Below are 20,650 nucleotides of genomic sequence, written 5' to 3' on the forward strand. Positions count from 1 at the left end.
ACCCAGGAGGACAGATCAGCATGTCCGACTGTTTCAGGAGATCAGTGTCTTTCTGTGAGAATTCTCCTGATCTATAAACATTTGCTCCCATAAAAAAACAAAACTGAACAAAAACCTCAAAACCACAGCTGGCCAAGCAAAACACAGCTTTCTCTGGCCCAAATCCAGGCTGCAGATGCCAGGGGGAGGCCTCTGCTCTGGGCCAGTGGGCCGGCCCGTCACCCTGCTTCTCATGCACCCCCATTCCTCTAAAACGGGGCCGCCACCAGGGCTGTGGGGATGGAGGCTATGGAGGGGGCCTGCTTTAAACCCCAGTTTTCTGCTCACCAGCTCTGAGACACTGACCAAGCAGTTAGTCGACCTCCCTAAGCCTTAATGCCCTTATCTGTAAAATGGGGACAACTGTGTTACTTATCCCTGAAATTTGTTGTGAGGATTAAATGGGATAATGTGCATAAATGCCTAGCACAAGGTTAATGTTTAATCACCGGGAGCTGTTATTATCGTTCAAATAACATCTGTGAAAATGCTTGGAAAAGCTAAAAGGGGGTGTTGAGTGTTCATCACCATTGTGGGGAGTCACGCAGCAGCCAGATGAGAGAGCCCCTGGCCGCGCGTGGACAGCCGAGGCAGGCGGAGGGCAGGGCTGCAGCCCCCTCGCTGGGCTCTCTCACCTGATTGTTCATGAACGTGGGGTGGTGTTGACATCCCCACAGTCCTGGGACTTGCCAGCCAGGAAGACCGAACGCCAGGTCCCCGCAGCTTCCCTGTGGGCTGGTGTCAGGGCTCCTGTGCATTGGCCCCAACACGCTCACAGCCCCTGGGCCGCCCTCCCCACGGCAGGGCTGCGGAGTGCGGGGGAGACGGGAGGGGCTGCAATCCCCTCCCAGAGAAGTCAGGGGCTGGGACCTGCTGTGAGAGGTTGCAGTCTGCAATTCGACAGGGTCGCCCCTGGCATCTCTGGCCTCCAGAGCCCTGGTGTTGCTTCTCATTTTGACGTGGACGTCGCGGTCAAGGTCACTCCCGTACGCAGGGGTTTGTTGTTGGTGGAAAGTGCAGCTAGGCACACGCCTGGCTTCAGAGAGCCCAGTATCAGAGCCTCAGAGTATGGTAATGGGCTGGGAACAACGGAACCGTACAAACAGAATATTTGCTTACGCATTCTTGCACGACTCGCTGAAGAGCCCCAGGGGTGTTTGTGATCAGTGTGAGTCAGCAAGTCCCGGCTGGGGCTGGAGCAGGCGGACGGACCGCCTGGTTTCCGAGGGCATGGGCAGCACCTCCCGGAAGGCCCCTCAGTCGCTGGACTCACCCTGATATCAGCCTCGAGCCGTGGGTGCTGCCGCCTTGCAGGGGAGCGCGAGCTCCGGTGGAGAGGCGAGGCCGTGTGCCCTGCACTCGCAGGCGTCGGGGGCTGTCACTGAGCTGAACGCCATTCTCGGGAGCCCCTCTGTGTCCACACTGGGGGCTGAAAGTCGTGTGTATTCTCTACCCCTCCCGCCCTCTTTCCTGGTCCCTGGCAGCCCCACATCTAGGCCACCCGACCAGCACGCATGTTGGAGCAGTAAACACAGCGGTGCAGAGTGACTCAGGACCGTCGTCCAGCAGTTAGCTGTGGTGACGTTAAGCAAGCACATGCAGTCCTGGGGACACACGGCGGCGCCAGGATCTCCCAGGACAGACTTCCATTCGTTCCTTGTTCTTCAGCCACCACGCGTCTGGCTTCCTACACAAGAATCTGAACTGGACTCTGCCTTCCGGGGGTTTCCAGTCCCGTGAGAGAGCTCAGATGCAGGGGGTGGGGAGGGGAACAGGACAGTGCTGCCGACGGTCAGCAGAGGGCCTGGCGGCCGTGAGAGAGAAATAAGAATCTCCCTGTAAGGGCCACTGGCAATCGAAACCTCCGGATTGTTGGGACCTGCTTCTTATTGTGTAAATGCCTCTCTTTCTGTCCAGATGCTCGGAGGTTTTTGTCCCTCACCAGCCTGGTCTCCTTCCTCTGTGCACACCTGAGGTCACCAGGACTCCTTGGACATTGTGATGCGAGGGCTGTCTATAGAGTGGTCGGTAGCTCGGGCTCGTGGGAGCACCTGTTTCTTGCTGCATGGCCTTGGGAAGGCTCATTAACATTACCTTCTCTGTTGGCCAGTTTCTCGTCTTTAACATGAAACCAGCACAAGCACGTCCATAGCTTTTGCTGAGGGCAGACGCTGGGAGGTGAGTTCCAGGGCTGGCGGAGGGTTCGCTGTGTGAGTGCCCAGGGGGCCCAGCACAGAGCTGGCACCTCTGGGGCTCAGCAGACACTGGGCTCGTCGTTCTCCCCTGGCCCAGCCCCGGCCGCGTTGCAGGGTAGGCTGAACGGTGTGGGTCAGAGAGGCTGGGACAGGAGGGCAGTGTCATTTCCCTCTGGCCTGCACCCCGAAACCCTAATAAGGAGGGCCTGACTGAGTGGCGGATTCTCAGGACGGAGCTTGGGAGGCCTGTCCTCCTTGGACCACTTGTCTCCAGCGTGAGCCAGTTTCAGGCTCAACGCGTTCAGGTGCTCTCCGCAGTCAGCTGCCTGGCCACAGGCGGGCATTCTCCTCCTCAGAGGCTCGGAGTGAGGGCTCAGGCACTGTGTACGCTCCTATTGGCCCCACCGATGAGCAGCAGAGCCATCGTCTGAACCCTGGTCCCTGCATGCTGACCCTAATGGTGGCAAAAATACTCCAAAAGGACAGAGCTGGATCTGCCCACTCTAGAGCCCAAGTGGATGCCTTCGGCCCTGAGCAGAACACACTGCCCACCCCAACATCCCTAGAGAGAGCAATCGATGTGGAAGCCCACAAAGTGATTTTCCGGACTCCCTTCTGGGCCTTGACCGTAGCCTCGCGGTTAGTAATGAGGAGCTTCCATGTGCTGAGAAAGGCTGGGGTAGGGAACCAGGAGGCCGTGGGGGCTACTTAATCCACCACGCAGAGCTGGCTTCCTCCCGGGCCAGGTCGGGAAAGGAGGCGGGCTGGGCCGCTCTCGCTCTGTGTCTCTGTGACTGTACTTCTCTTGGTCTGGAAAGACATGCCCCCACCTGGAATTCGCCCTCACTGTCTTTCAAAGACCTAACAAAGGGATGACGCAGAGGGAAGCGGAAGAATGCAGCTCACGTGGTGCAGTCCCCGAGGCGCAGGGGCCTGGCCCCCACGGACATGGCCATCTAACCCTAACGCGCTTTGTCCAGCGAACGTGGCGTGGCAACTGGCCACTGCCCTTTGGTTTGGGGGAGACGTGAGTTGCCCTGGAAAGGAATGTGGATTCAGACTTGCTTGTGGCCGACTTTTCCCCAAGCATTCCCCCACCCAGAGGGTGTGAGAAATGTGATTTCCCCAAGAGGCCCTGTGTCCCTGAGCCGTACCTTTTGCCTTGAACACTTCTCAGCAGGGAGCGGAGAAGGGTGCTTACTGTTTGGCCCTTTGTTTCAGAACAAACACTCACCTAGAATGTTCCACCGTGTGGGGCAGTCTCCACGTTGCCCCCTGGGGGCGCACATGCCACGCCCAGTGGTCTGACCCAGAGAACGGATTCTTTTCATGCCCCTTTGTCTCTGGAAGTTGGTGGTGGCGTTTTGGTGGCCTTCCCTGCCCAGTCACGTGGTAAGGAGAAGAAAAACAAGTCCCATTTAAAAAGAACAGAAAGGGGAAAACCAGGAGCCTGTGTAAAGTTTTTCCAGGATGGCTGTGTCTGTAATCTAGAAGAGACACAGGGAGTTACATTTTGAGGTGGTTTTTTTGTTTGCTTGCTTATTTATTTTTCGAGGTTCAGGGGCAGCAGACAATGCTTTTGGGAGCTGCCAGTCCCTGAAATTCCTGTAAGGGAAAATGCCCCCCAGCCTGACTGGGCCACTGTGAAGAGGGGTTGGAGCAGATGCTTTCCTGTGGGGTTGTACCCTCAGGGCCCCCAGAAGTTATGTGGGAACCAGAGACCCCCTTCCGATCAGCAATGCCACACGGCTAGTCCAGTGCCCTGCCCCGTCCTTCCAGACAAACTCCCGAGGGCCGCGCTGCCTCCGCGTCATCGGAACTCTGGGTGGCTGAGAAGAGAGCCTGCCTCGGCGCGCTGAGCACAGCACACACTGGCTCACGCCGCCGAGGAGCCTAGAGATGTGGCAGCTTCAGGCACAGCTGGGCCCAGGGCTGTGCTCCACCGGCTGGCCAGGCGTGGGGGCCAGGGGCTGCCCCTGGAATTTAAAAGGCTATGGATAGAGAAGAGTCCCCAAAGTGGGAGGAAGGATGGTTCTCCAAAGCAGGAGGACAGAAACTGGGGAAAGCAAACACAGCAGGTGTCCACTCCAGCCCTCGTGTGCCGTCTCGAAGCTCATCCTCACTCCTAGCTGTACGGTGCCGTGAGTCACTGCGCCCCACACGGAGCGGTGGGGAGCCCTCCACGGACGGTCAGAGTCCCCACCTGGTCTGTGGAGACGGCAGAGCCTTTGGCGCTTGTCCGCCTAGTCTCAGAAAGGGAGACGTTTCCGACAGCTCAGGTTGGTGCTTGTCCCTCCTGTGAGCCGTCTGCCAGGGACAGGTGCTGTCGTGGTTCTTTCTCTTTCCCGGGCTCTGAGAAGGCATGCAGGGGCTAATGAGCAGGCCCATACATAATGCACAAACACACTGTAGGCAGGAAGCTTTTCTTTTCCCAAGGATCGAACAAGATGAGCAAAGCTCTGCAGCCTCACTTGTGCGTTCTCCGCAAAATATAATGAAAAGCTGTGCAAACTGCCCCCGATGTATAATGCTGTTCATGTATTAAACATAATGTTCTAATAGGAATACTTCATTTTAATATGTCAGCAGAAGAAGAAACGGAGATCTAGCAGCTGCCCTAATCAGGCAGATGGGAAAGCAGAAATGTTGCTGAGATTTAGGCAGTTAAATCGACACTGAACCAATTTGCTTCACTTGCAGGCTTTTACTGTGTTTAATGAAAGCTCGTGTCTTTACATAAGGCATTGTAAAAGGGGCTGGGAAACCCTAACACTCTGTCGCGTCTTTACAACATAACCAACGAATCTAACAGTAGGGTTTGAAAGAATGGCCTTTGGATTTTCCCGGGAGTGTGGAATGGGCAACATAAGCAGGCTGCCTGTCCTGCCCCTGAGGAAACCCGTGAAAACCAACATGTGAGGGTTCCAGGGGTGAACCCATGTGGGTGAGTGAGGGGGCGAGCCTAGCTAATATCCCTGGAGAGAGGGCGCAGGCTCCGGGCCCGAAGGGAAGCCTGCTGAGCGCCCCGGGTGGAAGAGGGCGCGGGCTCCGGGCCCGAAGGGAAGCCTGCTGAGCGCCCCCCGGTGGAAGAGGGCGCGAAGGGAAGCCTGCTGAGCGCCCCCCCGGTGGAAGAGGGCGCGAAGGGAAGCCTGCTGAGCGCCCCCGGTGGAAGAGGGCGCGGGCTCCGGGCCCGAAGGGAAGCCTGCTGAGCGCCCCCCGGTGGAAGAGGGCGCGGGCTCCGGCCGAAGGGAAGCCTGCTGAGCGCCCCCGGTGGAAGAGGGCGCGGGCTCCGGCCCGAAGGGAAGCCTGCTGAGCGCCCCCCGGTGGAAGAGGGCGCGGGCTCCAGACCCGAAGGGAAGCCTGCTGAGCGCCCCCCGGTGGAAGAGGGCGCGGGCTCCGGCCGAAGGGAAGCCTGCTGAGCGCCCCCGGTGGAAGAGGGCGCGGGCTCCGGGCCCGAAGGGAAGCCTGCTGAGCGCCCCCCGGTGGAAGAGGGCGCGGGCTCCGGGCCCGAAGGGAAGCCTGCTGAGCGCCCCCCGGTGGAAGAGGGCGCGGGCTCCGGCCGAAGGGAAGCCTGCTGAGCGCCCCCCGGTGGAAGAGGGCGCGAAGGGAAGCCTGCTGAGCGCCCCCGGTGGAAGAGGGCGCGGGCTCCGGCCGAAGGGAAGCCTGCTGAGCGCCCCCCGGTGGAAGAGGGCGCGGGCTCCGGGCCCGAAGGGAAGCCTGCTGAGCGCCCCCCGGTGGAAGAGGGCGCGGGCTCCGGGCCCGAAGGGAAGCCTGCTGAGCGCCCACGGTGGAAGAGGGCGCGGGCTCCGGCCGAAGGGAAGCCTGCTGAGCGCCCACGGTGGAAGAGGGCGCGGGCTCCGGGCCGAAGGGAAGCCTGCTGAGCGCCCCCCGGAGGAAGAGGGCGCGGGCTCCGGCCCGAAGGGAAGCCTGCTGAGCGCCCCCGGTGGAAGAGGGCGCGGGCTCCGGCCGAAGGGAAGCCTGCTGAGCGCCCACGGTGGAAGAGGGCGCGGGCTCCGGCCCGAAGGGAAGCCTGCTGAGCGCCCCCCGGAGGAAGAGGGCGCGGGCTCCGGCCCGAAGGGAAGCCTGCTGAGCGCCCCCCGGTGGAAGAGGGCGCGGGCTCCGGCCCGAAGGGAAGCCTGCTGAGCGCCCCCGGTGGAAGAGGGCGCGGGCTCCGGGCCGAAGGGAAGCCTGCTGAGCGGCCCCGGTGGAAGAGGGCGCGGGCTCCGGCCGAAGGGAAGCCTGCTGAGCGCCCACGGTGGAAGAGGGCGCGAAGGGAAGCCTGCTGAGCGCCCCCGGTGGAAGAGGGCGCGGGCTCCGGCCGAAGGGAAGCCTGCTGAGCGCCCCCCGGTGGAAGAGGGCGCGGGCTCCGGGCCCGAAGGGAAGCCTGCTGAGCGCCCCCCGGTGGAAGAGGGCGCGGGCTCCGGCCCGAAGGGAAGCCTGCTGAGCGCCCCCCGGTGGAAGAGGGCACGGGCTCCGGGCCCGAAGGGAAGCCTGCTGAGCGCCCCCCGGTGGAAGAGGGCGCGGGCTCCGGCCCGAAGGGAAGCCTGCTGAGCGCCCCCGGTGGAGCCAGGACGGGCAGCCGGGGGTGAGGGGGCGGCGGTGGGTCGGGGAGAGGTGTGTGTTCATCCTGGCCTGCAGTTTAAAGGCTGCCCCCCTCCACGGAAACCAGCTTTTTAGAGCTGAGGGGCCACCTGTTTGACTGGGCTATTCAACCAACATTCACTGATTGTTCACTGTGTGCCTGGCCCTGCTCAGAGCCCTGTGGTCAGTGAGCGAGACAGACGAGGTCCCTTGCCTCGTGGAGCTCATTGGTCCCTGGGGAGCAGGCACTACGCAGCAAACACATATATTAGGTGGTGGTGCGAGTTATCATATAAAGGCAAAGAAGGAAGTGAGGGAGGCAAGGGGCTTCTTTTAGCCGCGGTGGTCTGAAGAGGTAACTTGTCCGCAGAACTTGAATTCAGTGAGATTTGAGGTCTTTCTGACAGAGCATCTAATCCTTTCTCCACTGAGAGTCCCTTTGATTATTTGACTCATGTTTTGTGCACTGTTCTATCCCAAAAATACTACATTTGGCAAAGATAGCTATGGCCATGGAGCTTGCTTAACCTGAGCAAAAAAGGGTGACCACAGGGCATTGGCCCACCCAACCAAAGCCAGCACCTGACTTGTCTGAGAGGCTCAGCAGCACACACAGGGAATGACGGCAAAGTCCTGGTGACTTGCCCAAGCTCATGCCGGCTGGTCAGTGGAAGAGCTGAGACCAGGCCCCAGGTCTCCTGAGTGATATAACCGAGATGTGAGTTGCCACACTAAGGGGTATTTCCTAAAGACACTGGCATGGGAAGGGCCCGCACCTGGATTCTGAGGATGGAGTAGGAGACCCAGGGTCTCCTCTCAGGAGGCAGAGCTGCCTCGAAGATTTCTGTTAACAGCGAGGTGGAGCCCAGGCCAAGGCCCATGATGTTGACCTAAGGCAGTCTGCCAGAGGCCCGCCCTCTGGGGCCTTCTGCCCACTTCACCTAGGGCGGCCATGCTTGCTACTGGCCAAAGTGCAGAAGAACCTGGGTCTTCTGCCTCCAAGTCCAAGTCAGAACGGCCGTCAGCCAAAGCTGGGGTCGCGGGAGTCAGACCAGCCTCACCACCACAAAGAGAAGAAGACACCGAGCCCTAGAAGGCAGCGCTCGGGGCCGCGTGCCCCCACAGAATGGGAGCTGGCAGTGCCCCCCACCCACAGCGCTGAGAGTCTTGGGAAAGGACGGGGCACACTGTTTCCCAGAGAACGGAGCAGAGGCTCTGTACTGGGATTGCAAGGCCCGGCCTTGCCCCTGGCTCTGTCTGGTGACAATTGGCAGCTGACATATTTGCTTCTGGCCTGAGTTACCCCTTATTAAAAATGGCATCTTTATAACAGATTTCTGCAAGTCACTGTCAACAGGACACATCCCTTGTTTTGTACCAGTCATTCCCCTGGGGACTGACTCGCCTGATACTCTTATTTTAAGATACCCTCGTATTCTAAATTATTCTAATATTAGAATATCAAATTTTAAATACAGTATTAATTACTAAGAGATCGCATTTTTTTTTAGGTAATTTTTCTCCTACCAAACAACTTCCCGCCACAGCCAAGGAGCCAGGTTTTAAACTGGGTCTTTCCGCTCCTCTTTTCAAATCGCCAAGAGATCCCCCTTCTGCCCACACACGTCACTAAGGTCAGCCTGTAAGGCCCGCGGTCGCCCTGCCTCTGGCTCTTCTGTCCGGGTTCTATACTTTCTGTCTGCATCAGGAGAGAGAGCCTCGTGGTCAGGAAACCCCTCCCGCCCACCCCAGCAGCTGAGTTTGAAGCCGGGAAGAGCTCCCATCACAAGCAGCCCTGATTTCCGTGGGTAGTGGTTTGGTTCAATGACTCAGGGCCCATTCGGACGATGGGACAGCAAGCAAGCAGCCAGGGACAACTGCTGGGTGACACGGGACCACACAGTGTGATTCCATTTCAGGGAAAAGAGTGCGTGCGTGGGCTCCCAGGTGGGGGGACTGGAACATACACCCACGTGCTGGACGGTGCTTCCCTCCCGGCGGTGGGGTGATGGCCGATTTTCTGTGCCTTTTTTTTTTTTTTTTTTTTTTGCTTAGCTGTGTGGGTTGGAATTCTTAAGTGTTCCAAGAACAGGCCTCTGTCGGGGCTGGAAAAGTCAGGGGGAAAGGAGGGGAAGCTGCCATTTAAACAAGTTCCGCACTTACAGCAGAACCATTGGTGGAAGTCAAGGTGGTTTGGAAAGGTACACAGATGGATTTTTTTAAATTATTTTAATAGGTGACTATTTGTTTTAATGAGTATTAAGTTTAGTGTGTATTAGCTGTGAGCCATGCTGCCTCCTCCACAGGCAGTGCCCGCCCATGGCTCCCCGGCCTTCCCGCCCTGTGGACCTGGGGTCACCTCCTGTCCCCCAGAGGACAGACACAGGACACCTGATCAACTGCACTGTGTCCCCCTGCCCCACTCACCAAATACAGCAACTACAGCTGAGCTGACCGAGTGCTTACTCACTGTGCCAGGCACTCTTCCTCCTGTGAGTTAGTTCTTCTCAATTCCAGCCGTGACCGCGTGGGGATAGTTCGCTTTGCCAGGCCCACCTCCACGGGACAGGTGAGGAAGGGGAAGCGCCACGCAGTCGAGGGCATTGCCTGGTCCCCCAGCTCGAGGCCAGCTCCAGATGCTCCCCCTTCCTCCGGGTCCTCTTAGGGACTATGGGGGAGGCCCGTGCAGGTGCAGGGGAGAGGGAGCTGATAAAGGCAGCAGGAGAAGGGCGTTCGCCCAGCCCGGAGACGAGTGGAAGGTGGCATGTTGCTGCAGCTGAGGGTCTGTGAGTTTGTGAACCTACAGAAACTGGGGACAAAACTGTGTGTGGGTACGTTTGTTACAAGCTCAGAGGCCTCTGTGATCCAGAGGAGAATGGCTGCTTGGCCAGCTGATCCTCCAAGGTCCCTTCCAGCTCCCAAGCCTGTGGTTCTGTGACCATATAAGGCCACTGTGCCTGGGGAGTCTCGCCACAGCTGAGCACAGTCCTGCACTGAGAGGGGGAAGCAGAGCGCAGTCCTGCACTGAGAGGGGGAAGCAGAGAGCCGGGGAGCCTGAGCCTGGGCCTGGGGAGTCTCGCTGCAGCTGAGCACAGTCCTGCACTGAGAGGGGGAAGCAGAGCGCAGTCCTGCACTGAGAGAGGGAAGCAGAGCGAGGGAGCCCGGGCCTGGGCCTGGGGAGTCTCCCTGCAGCTGAGCACAGTCCTGCACTGAGAGGGGGAAGCAGAGAGCAGAGAGCGAGGGAGCCCGGGCCTGGGCCTGGGCCTGGGGAGTCTCGCTGCAGCTGAGCGCAGTCCTGCACTGAGAGAGGGAAGCAGAGAGCAGTCCTGCACTGAGGGGGGGAAGCAGAGCGCAGGGAGCCCGGGCCTGGGCCTGGGGAGTCTCGCCACAGCTGAGCACAGTCCTGCACTGAGAGGGGGAAGCAGAGCGCAGTCCTGCACTGAGGGGGGGAAGCAGAGAGCCGGGGAGCCTGAGCCTGGGCCTGGGGAGTCTCGCTGCAGCTGAGCACAGTCCTGCACTGAGAGGGGGAAGCAGAGCGCAGTCCTGCACTGAGAGAGGGAAGCAGAGAGCGAGGGAGCCCGGGCCTGGGCCTGGGGAGTCTCCCTGCAGCTGAGCACAGTCCTGCACTGAGAGGGGGAAGCAGAGAGCAGAGAGCGAGGGAGCCCGGGCCTGGGCCTGGGCCTGGGGAGTCTCGCTGCAGCTGAGCGCAGTCCTGCTGAGAGGGGGAAGCAGAGCGCAGTCCTGCACTGAGAGAGGGAAGCAGAGAGCCAGGGAGCCTGAGCCTGGGCCTGGGGAGTCTCGCCGCAGCTGAGCACAGTCCTGCACTGAGAGGGGGAAGCAGAGAGCAGGGAGCCCGGGCCTGGGCCTGGGGAGTCTCCCTGCAGCTGAGCGCAGTCCTGCACTGAGAGGGGGAAGCAGAGAGCAGAGAGCGAGGGAGCCCGGGCCTGGGCCTGGGGAGTCTCGCCGCAGCTGAGCGCAGTCCTGCACTGAGAGGGGGAAGCAGAGAGCCAGGGAGCCCGGGCCTGGGCCTGGGGAGTCTCGCCGCAGCTGAGCGCAGTCCTGCACTGAGAGGGGGAAGCAGAGAGAGAGCGCGAGCCCGGGCCTGGGCCTCCTGCAGGGCCCCCCAGGCTGCAAAGAGAAACCGAGGTCAGGGAGGCCAGGGGTCCCTCCGTGGTTACCTCTTCCCAGAAAGCACAGGCCCTCTTGGGTGGGCTCGGTGCCACTCCCCGCTCCCTCCCATTTGTATTTGAGAGCCCCTCACTGCACTGCCAAGTTTTCAGAGTCCAGCTGGTGGCCCCCATCCAAAGTCCGGACGCTTGGGCCTGCAGAGTCAGCCTTTGCTTGCTCCCCATGTGTCTTCCGTTTTGATGGCTTGGAACACCTCTCAGAGCCCCCAAGTTCGGGTGGGCATCGAGCTTGGCCTCCCTTTGCTACCCTGGCTCTGCAGGCACGACGCTGTGGGCAATTCCCAGCCTGGCGCACACGCGCGCACGCCGGCCTCCTTTACTGAGCTCCTCAGAGAGGGGTGGTCTTGTGCGTCTGTGTGCTCCTGGCTCATGTGCATGTCCCACTTTCTCTGAGTGCAGTGCCAGGCTGCACGGAGGAGGGACGTGAGGTGTGATAAGCTGACCTCCAAGGGCTGACAGGCTGGTGGTAAAGACAGAAAATTAATAAACAAGTCCACTCGGAGATGACCTGTGGCCATTGTCATCAAGTTACGAAACACGTTTCAGTCATGACTCTTGGTTGTAAGTGACAGAAACCCCAGTCAAACTAGCTTAATACAAAGACAAGAAGGAATTATTTGGCTGACATCACTCAGAAGTGTAGGGACAGGGTTAGCTTCAGGCATGGCTGCATCCAGTGGCTCCAATGATGTCTCTGGGACTTGATTTTGCACTCTGTCACTCAACCGTGTCGATGAAGATTAGTTTATCTGGGGCACCGCAGTGTGAGATGCCACCTACTGTAGCTAAGGTATCCCCTGCGGCCTCACTCCTGCTCTCCCAGCCCTGGCCCTGTCTCCTTCACGACTCAGACCGGACTGCCCCGGGCTGTTTCTCCAACCTCAGACCAGACGCCTCCTTTCCATGCCTCGCACTCCTTGGGCTGACATTGTAGCAAGTGTTCCGATGCTCACTTTGTGTTTGGAACTTCTGGACTCTCAGAGAACCTGGCTATAGAGACTCAGGGCAGAAGCAGCAGGCCTGCCTCTCAGCGTCTGCCTGGTGGTCACAAGCAGGGCCTCAAACGCCACTATGGCGCTCAGCCAACTGTGTGACCTCGGGTGGGTGGCTTAACCTCTCTGAGCCTCGGTTTCCTCATCTGTAAAAAGGAAGTAATATTTTTGTCTCCTATAATTGTTTTGCATATGAAATGAGATAGAATGTGTGAAGCACTTAGCACAGAGAGCAGACCCAGTCTGGAAGGTCAGAGCCTGCACCTCTTCCACCTTGAGTAAGCTTCGGAAAGTGTTCAACTATAAATTCCCTGCTTCTTGTTCCTTGCCTCGCTTGTGAAGTCTCACCTTGTCCAGACAAAGACTCAGCGAGATGCCTGTCCAGACCCCCTCACTGTAGTTTTCTGTCCCTGGTACTCTGCCCCTCAGCCACCCTGATCTCAAGTCTTGATCTCATCGGCTCAGTTAAGACCACTGTGCTCAGCTTGGGCCGTGCCTGTCTGCACCGTGGTCTGAGGAGTGCCTCCAGGCAGACAGCGAGGGCACTCACAGGACTCCACGTTTGTTCCCCTTCTCTTCGGGGTCGCAGTCCCGTGCTGCCCACTCTCCAGCGTCTGACAGCGCTGGTTCCCTGTGATTTGTCCAGTTTTCTACTTGTTTGCAAGGGGGGGGGGGGCTCACAAGTCCCTTTGAGATCTCCCTGGGGCTGTGCCCCATGACCCAGACTGGGTGTGTATACTCCCTCAAGAGAAGGGAAAGTGGTTTGTGGCTAACGAGCGTCAACAAGCGTCAACAAAAAGTCAAGGGGTCATTCTGATCTGTTTCTTAGAGAAACTCAGAGTAAGACCCACAACCCAACGCCAAGTCAACAGGAAGCATTAGACCCGTCTCCTGATAAATGGATACATAAAATGTGGTATATCCAACAAAAATAACCAAGTATTGATACATAATATAATACGGGTGAATCTTGAAATGAAAGAAATTAGTCACAGAAGACCACATCTTATATGATTCTATTTATATGAAATGCTCAGAATAAGCAAATTTATACTGCTCACAAAAATTAAGGAATATTTTATAACTTCATATTCATTTTGAAATATCCTCTAATTTTTGTGAGCAGTATATAAAAACAAGACAGATTAGCAGTCTCGTCCCGCCGGGGTGGAGGCTGAGGAGTGACTGCTAACAGGTACATGGTTTCTTTGGAGGGGACAAAAATGTTCTAAAATTAGATTGTGGTGATCATCGGCCAACCTTTTGAATACACTAAAAGATATTGAATTACACACTCGAAATAGGTGGATTGGATGTGACATAGCTCAATAAAGCTGTTAAAAAGAAAACCAAAAAGAATCGGTAGCAATTTTCTGTAGTGAAGGCGTGGGAAGGGGCTGGGGGAGCTGGGACTGCAGCCCGGCTGCTACGCAGGGACGCGCACATTCTACCCGGCGCTCAGCCCCTGCAGCCCGGCTGCTACGCGGGGACGCGCACGTTCTACCCGGCGCTCAGCCTCGGCAGCCCGGCTGCTACGCGGGGACGCGCACGTTCTACCCGGCGCTCAGCCTCGGCAGCCCGGCTGCTACGCGGGGACGCGCACGTTCTACACGGCGCTCAGCCTCGGCAGCCCGGCTGCTTCGCGGGGACGCGCACGTTCTACACGGCGCTCAGCCTCGGGCTGGAAACCGGGACCACAGAAGAGTCCACACTGTGTATTAGGGCATGACCGATGTTGGACGTTTTCAAATGCATTCGCTCTTTCTTAATTACTTTAATTCTATGAGGATTCTTTCAAAGTTTTGGCTTTATCCCCTCTTTTAACGTCCTCTTCTGTCCGGAACCTTGTCAGCAGTGAGCATTTCCTGGGCGGCCACCATCTGCAGGGAGAAGGGACATTAGGACATGCTCAGCCTTAACCCTGATCTCAGAGGAACCCACGAACAGGAGGGCAGGAAGCACGCGGCCTCTGAGAACTGTGATGTCACTTCCATGGCCTATGTGTCACTGCAGAGCCACCAGAATAAGGGTGACGTGATGGTCAGACCCCAGCCAGGGATGAGAAAGTAGGCGGCACCCTTGCATTGACCTTTCTGTTGTCAAAGATGAAGGTGGTTCGTTTTGAGTGAGACCTCTTAACTTCTGGGAAAGCAATGCATTACTCTTTTGCAGGCTTCTTGCGGGGGGGTCTTTAACTGTACACCCCTCAGTGGATATTTAAGTTGAGACCCTGCCCATGGCTTAGCCACTACCATGTATTGAATGTGGTGTGTGTCCGTCCCGTCCTGAGTGCCTCCAAGTACTATCAATACCTTGTTAACTGATGTTTCTTTAATATATATATATAGAATATAAAAAGACTGAATTTCTTTTTCCACTCTTCTGCTTTTCAGGTTAATTTTCAGTAATTCGGGTAGATTTTGTCTTCAGATCTTACAGCACAAAGGCAGCAACTCAGTGATTCAGCACAAACCGGGCCCCCCAGTCCTCAGCCGGCTCAGCCGGGAGGTTGGCTTTGGGGGCTCCCCACGCCGGGCACTCTGGGCCCAGCAGGGACAGTGCACTCATCAGATGTGCTGTGTGTGGTTTCTCTCTAGGATTATCCACGAAGATGGCTTCTCCGGAGAAGACGTGAAACAGTACAAGCCTGTCGTCTACAGCAACACCATCCAGTCCCTGGCAGCCATCGTCCGGGCCATGGACACTCTGGGCATCGAATATGGCGACAAGGAGCGAAAGGTAGGCCGCTGAGCCCAGGGCACAGCGAGCAGAGGGCCTGTCTCAGGACCCTGCTGCGTCCTTATGGTAACGCCAGGCTGCCTTACGGGGATGAGAAGAGGCGTGCTGTGTACGAGAGAGAAGGCTACTCCCCCACCTGAGCTGGTCCACCAGCCCGTACCTGGCAAAGGCAAACAGGGCCTTTGCTGGTGGGCAGACTTCCCAGCAAAGGGCCGGCAAAGACAGCAGCCGCGAATTCCGGGGCTTAGCGTACAGATGAGAAAGGGATGGTGACTGTTCTAAATTGGGACTCCCACACAACATTGCCCAGTACTTGCCCTTGGGCCGTTAACTTGAACAGAAAAAAATGTTTCTTAAATCTACCAGCCTGACCTGGCCACCATGCCCTCCTGAGAGAGCTTTCTGTGCCTTGTCTGGGGCGGGGTGGGGTGGCGGCCACGTGAATTGACTCTTCATTCGCATCTGCACCCGGGGGATGTGTTTTCTGCTTCCCGGGGGGGAGTCTGAGATGTCTTAGGACCGGAACTGTTTCTCACTTGAGTTTCCAGGCATCTGATAACTGGATGCAATAAGTATATAAAAGCCACTTATTTGCAAACATCTGCATTAACTGTAAGACTGAACTTGATACAGCCAGGGAGGAAGTGAAGACAGCCTCAGAGAATTCTATCCAGAAGCGGCTCTTTGTCCCCTGGTGGGACTGTGAACCCCAGCATTCCTCTCCCTGTGACCCGGAGCGTGGAAGGGCCGCAGTGGAGGCCTCCGAGCCGTGGGTCCATGTGGAGCCTCTGGGTGGAGAGCCTTGGTCTCTGACTACTGTGTGATTTGCTTGTACATTGCACGCATATCCTGTCTTTGCTAAAAATCACCTCCGTCACAGAGGAAAACAATCCTCCCCTTCTGTGACAGATAGCTTTAAATGTAAAATGCAATAGTTTATGCACAAAATTCCAATTCCATGGTACGGAGTTGTTCCGACGTAGGCACTGGCTCCTCCAGGTGCAGGGGAATTGGGTGACGGAGTGTGTCCAGGCCAGCCTAGGGGTGGGAAGCTGGGCGCAGCAGGAGGGCCTGCCCCCTGCTCCTCCGGGAGGCTGAGTGGGAGGCTGAGTCCGGAAGCTGGCTCTGCCCCCCCCAGCCGCTCCCCCTACACCAGGCTTTGGTTTGGGTAGAGAGCCAGGGCCTGTGGAAGGAGGGCCACTGCTTGTTCTCCAACTTAGTCTCCATTAAGCATTCACCGCAGCCTCATAGTTCTCCGTGCGGGCACCGTGCGGGCACCATGCTGGGAACACAGTGGGGTGGTGCCCGGAGAAAACGGACAGTTAGCAAATGCCCGCTCAGACCATCAGAGCTGCCAGGGTGGTTACAGGGCTTCGTTCCTTTTCACAATACTGGCCACAGTGCTAACAAACAGCTGGCATTTTGTTGAGCAGCTACTAGCTGCCACCTAATACTGTAACGTATTGACTCATTGTAATTAACTCAGGCACTCAAGCCCAGAGCAGGAGTGCCGGGTCTGACCTTCAGACCCAGACGGGACACAGGCCGGTGCTCTCTGTCTCCCTTCCAGCCGAGGAGAGAGCATGGCACCTGGATCTCGGCTAACCAGCGGGCAGACAGAGTGCAAAGGGCTCATGGGTGCACTGTGTGTGCGCAAGTGTGCACTCACACACGCACGCGCACACACAGCCTTCAAGATCTTCCTAGAGGCTGCGTGCTCACTAGCCTGCCCAACACTTCTTCCTCCCAATCTCCTGCCCTGACTGTGACCCAGAAAAGTCAGGGACTTTGGAGTGCTTGCCTTCTTCAGCTTTGGACACTAACTGTTCCTGTTTGTTTGTTTGTTTTCCACTTTATGATCCTGACTAGAGAGATGACTGCTTGGGAGTTGCTAGGAAATGATACACTAAGGACTACAGAGCCGGCCCCTGCGCCCTCTGTGAGGGTCCCTGGCCAAGGCGGCCCTTAGGTAGGACGGTGGGGACGGACAGCAGGGCGAGAGCAGGAGCCGAGTGGGGACCCCGCGGGGAGTCCACTGGACACAGTAGAGTTGAGAGAGCCCACGGGGCGATGTGGAGATGAGAGCAGCCCAGTGGTGTGGCAACGAAAGAAAGGGGACTGGTGACTGGCTAATGGGGCAAAAGGATAAGGATCAGGAAACTGGGACTCCAGTGTGACCAGCCTGGACGCGGACGGCAAGGTGAACCTCCAGCAGAAAGGGAGGAGATGGGGCCGGGCTGAACGTGGTGCGTGTGGTTTGAACAGCCTGGGTGTGCAGGTGGGAGCGACCCCCACGTAGACGGACGCGGAACTGAAGTGTTCAGTTTTTTATTTCCCAGGGCCTGTTTTAAGCATGAGTTAAATTGCTATCAGCAACAACTCCCTGTGCAGTGGGTGCTATTGTTGTCACGATTATACAAGTGAAAAGAAAACGAGGTGCAGCCATGCTGAGTGACTTGCCCAAGGTCATGCGGTACCACATCTATTCATAAATAGTTTGGATACATGACCTTAGTGAAATGATAACGTGGTTCAGGTCCAGAGCAGAGTCCCAGTTCAACAGGCACTCTACGATCAGGCAAAATATTAAATCATTAAAAGAGTCCCAGATTTTTTCCCAAGTTTCTCTAAAAATATGAAAAGGGACCCAAAGGACAACCCCCTCCGCTCTCCTCATACAGCCTTTCTGTCTGCCACGAGTCTGCCGCACCCCACTCTCTTGAGCTGCGGGGCTCCCCAACTTCCCCAGAGACCCCCTCTACCCCAGCGCGCCTTGTCCCCCCTTCTCTCCCCCACTTTCCCTTCCCTTTTCCGTCTGCCCCCGTCTCTCTGCTTATAAGGGGTCCCTCTCTTCCTCTCCCTCTGTCTGATTCCTCGTTTCTTCTTCCCTTTTCCTCTTTTTTCCTCTCCCTCCATCTCTCCCTAGTTCCCCTCTTCCCCTCCCTCCTTCTCTAAGTCCTTTCCTCCCTCCCTCCTCCCTTCAATTCTCCCCCCCTCCCTTCTAACAGTCCTGGGCATTATTATGTAAATTGTGTTAACCTTTTAAAGTTGAGTCTTCTCCCCCTCCTCCTTTCCCTGCCCTAGCCCGGCCACATCTGCATCACAAAAGCAGAGAAACTTGTCTGGCTGGACTGTCCTAAACTTGGCCACAGATGAGAGGACAGGGGAGCCTGGACAGTTATAGGACTAGAAGCTTCACTTAGAAAGACTATGGACAGTGTCATCCTGTGTCAATAAATCTACACACACACAGAGCTGTATATATATATTGTAAGCTAAGGGGAAAATAGCTTTGAACGTGTGTGAGGGTTTGGTTAGTTGAAAATACTCTTGTTTTCATTTTTTTCACCATTTGTGCATATGCCTATTTCTCTCACGAAATTATCAAGTCCTCAAAGAACAAAATATAGACCTTATTCGTCTAGTACGATATCTGACACAAGAAGTAGGGGGCTGCATTCAGTTCCCACTTCTACCACAAGCTCTGTGGCCCTGGGTGAATTATTTACCTTCCTCCACCCTCAGTGTTGTTGTCTGTAAAATGGGCATAATGTTAATACCCTCCTTGTTCACGGGCTCTAAGATTAAATGAGACAATGCTTGTGAAATGCTTAGGACGGTGCTTGACACAGGAAGTTGTCAGCATATATTCTTTTCTTTATTGGTTGTACATCATTGGTGAATTATCCTCTCAGCAATCTACTGTGAGGAACGGGTCAGGTGTCATGTGCATTTTTCAAGTTAGAAGCAGAGGCACAAGGCACTTCATTAGCTGCCCAGGGTCACTGACCTGCACGGGCTGAAGGTCCCACTAGGCGCGGTTGCTGCCCAGCGCTCTTCATTAGAACTGTCGCCCCTTGCCGCCCCCCCCCAAAGGTAATGGCAGCTCTTTGGGGAAGCAGAATCATATTTCACCCTTAGTTTCCAGAATGTCATTGGATCTCCTCTGGTAGAAGAAATCTTGACATTTAAGTCACACAGTGGAGCTCAGAACACTTATCTCTTTTTTGATCATGAAAATATTGTGCTCCATCTCCACGGCGCACTGCCGTTCACCTGTGGTCTGCGCTGATTCTGAGACAAAAGCAAGGCTGCTCCCTGGCTGGGGCCTGGAGGAAGCTCAGTGTGGCTGTCAGGTCTGATGAGGGGCTGGGGGAGAGGACGGACGAAGGCCTCATGCTCCCACGCCCGAACCCGGGGCCAGGCAGGGCCTTCTGCTGGGCGGTAGTGCACACACCTGCCACAGGCTGGGCCACGGGCTGCTCCAGCCACACAGCCCAGGGCCAGCCCTGCCCTGTCCCTTCGCCTGCCCAGCTTAACACAGCTTGACACTCCACTGAAGACGAGCCAAGTCTGCTGCTCCATTTTGTAGATGGGGTCACGTAGGCCTGTCTGGCCCGAACAGGGAAGGGGCTTGCTCAGTGAGTGACGTGGCAGACCCGGGACTGGAGCCCTGGGCTTCCGAGTCACACTTCAGCTGCCTCCGCATCTCACCCGGCTGCCTCGAATCACCCGGCCGGCCAGCACGGGCCCTCACTGTCTCTTCTCCGGCTGGTCAGTTAGTCGTTTCACAAGTACTCACCGAGCACTCACCCCCAGGGCAGACCGTGCTCGGGGTGGCAAGGCTGGCGACAAAGATGGAAAACGGCAGGGCTCTCAAGCTCGGGCAGAGATCACATCCTGGTTTGAGAAGGTGGCCTTCTTCATTTCCAAGGCCTCTGACAGCTAGGGGTGGGGGCTGTGTATGAATCAGAGGCTCACTGTGGGTGGACGGCTAAGGTGGCATCTGGGTCCCTCTCCAGGAGGGATCCTGCACGCGCGCGCGTGCACACACACATTCACCCTCTGCTTACTCAGCTTTCTCCCCTTCTCCATCTGCCAGCCAAAGACCCCTCTCTGGGTGAGCCAGGACACTTTGGGTCACAAGTAATAGAGCGGTTTAGGAAAACGCATGTCAGCTGGCGGGTGGATTGGGCGGTCCCGAGGCGAGGCGCAGCTGCAGGTGAGGCCCCATTGGGCAGCTCAGACACGCCCCCAGCCCTGCCCTGCAGCTGTGCGGTCTCCCCCCCCCTCCCCCCCCCCCCGCCCCCTCACCTCTCAGGCAGTGGTTAAAGCAGAGGATATTCCGCCTGGTCCCCACAGAGGACCTGTGAGCACCTGAGACTCAAGGGGTGCCTGTGTTCTCTTCCCTGAGCAGCCACCCGGGGCTCGGGGGAGCTCCCATCTCCTCGGCCCTAAATGCATCACCTGCCCATCCCTGAACCAGTCACCGTAAGGGGGGGTGCAATACTCGGATGCCAGAGGGCTTCCTGGTATGAGAAGGAATGGCCCAGGGGAAACTGCCTGTTGGGTTTGGTTTCTGATTCCAGACTCTCACATCCAGAGAGCTGCTGCCGAACCCCCAGCCCCAACCCTGACTTCAGCCCTTTCTGGGCATTCTGACCCCTACTCCCTCAACCCTTAGCCCTGGCCTCAGTTTCCTCATCTGTAAAATAGGGATGATTCTGTACTTCTGGCAACCACATGGCACGCACGTGCTTGCAATGCAACGTACTCCTCCAAGCACTGCGTGAACATACTAATACCACTGACACGCACAGCCCCTCTCTGGCTGGGACAGCGAGCACGTATCAGCCAGCGCTAGCATCTGGCTTTCTCTCCCTCCTCCCCTCCCGTCAGCCCAGGAGCAGATGATGGCTTCGTGAGGAGTATGAGGAGTTGAGGATTTGGGGCATTTCACCACCAGAATCCCCTCCCCTAATTTCTCTGGTCTGCGGTCCCCAGGGCCCAGCCATGGAATAAATAGCTCACTGCCGAACGAGGCCCAGCTCTCCCAGCTCTGTGGGCACCCCCTCCCTGGAGCACCCCTCTGTCTTCCTTCCTCTCTCCTTCCTGTTGCCCTTCCCTGCCTGATGTG

At 57.2% G+C, this 20,650-nt stretch overlaps 1 protein-coding gene across 2 annotated transcripts in view; it reads left to right on the forward strand.

Moving 5' to 3' along the window:
* The window catches only part of GNAO1 (G protein subunit alpha o1), a 149,431-nt gene that overhangs the window by 65,979 nt on the left and 62,802 nt on the right, over positions 1 to 20,650 (forward strand). For both annotated transcript variants that reach the window (XM_066349945.1, XM_066349944.1), the window contains exon 3: positions 14,592 to 14,733. In XM_066349945.1, coding sequence (XP_066206042.1) covers positions 14,592 to 14,733 — 142 coding nt within the window. The remainder of the gene's footprint in view (positions 1 to 14,591; positions 14,734 to 20,650) is intronic.

The sequence above is a fragment of the Saccopteryx leptura genome, chromosome 9 (assembly GCF_036850995.1).
Source record: "Saccopteryx leptura isolate mSacLep1 chromosome 9, mSacLep1_pri_phased_curated, whole genome shotgun sequence".
Classification (NCBI taxonomy): Eukaryota; Metazoa; Chordata; class Mammalia; order Chiroptera; family Emballonuridae; genus Saccopteryx; species Saccopteryx leptura.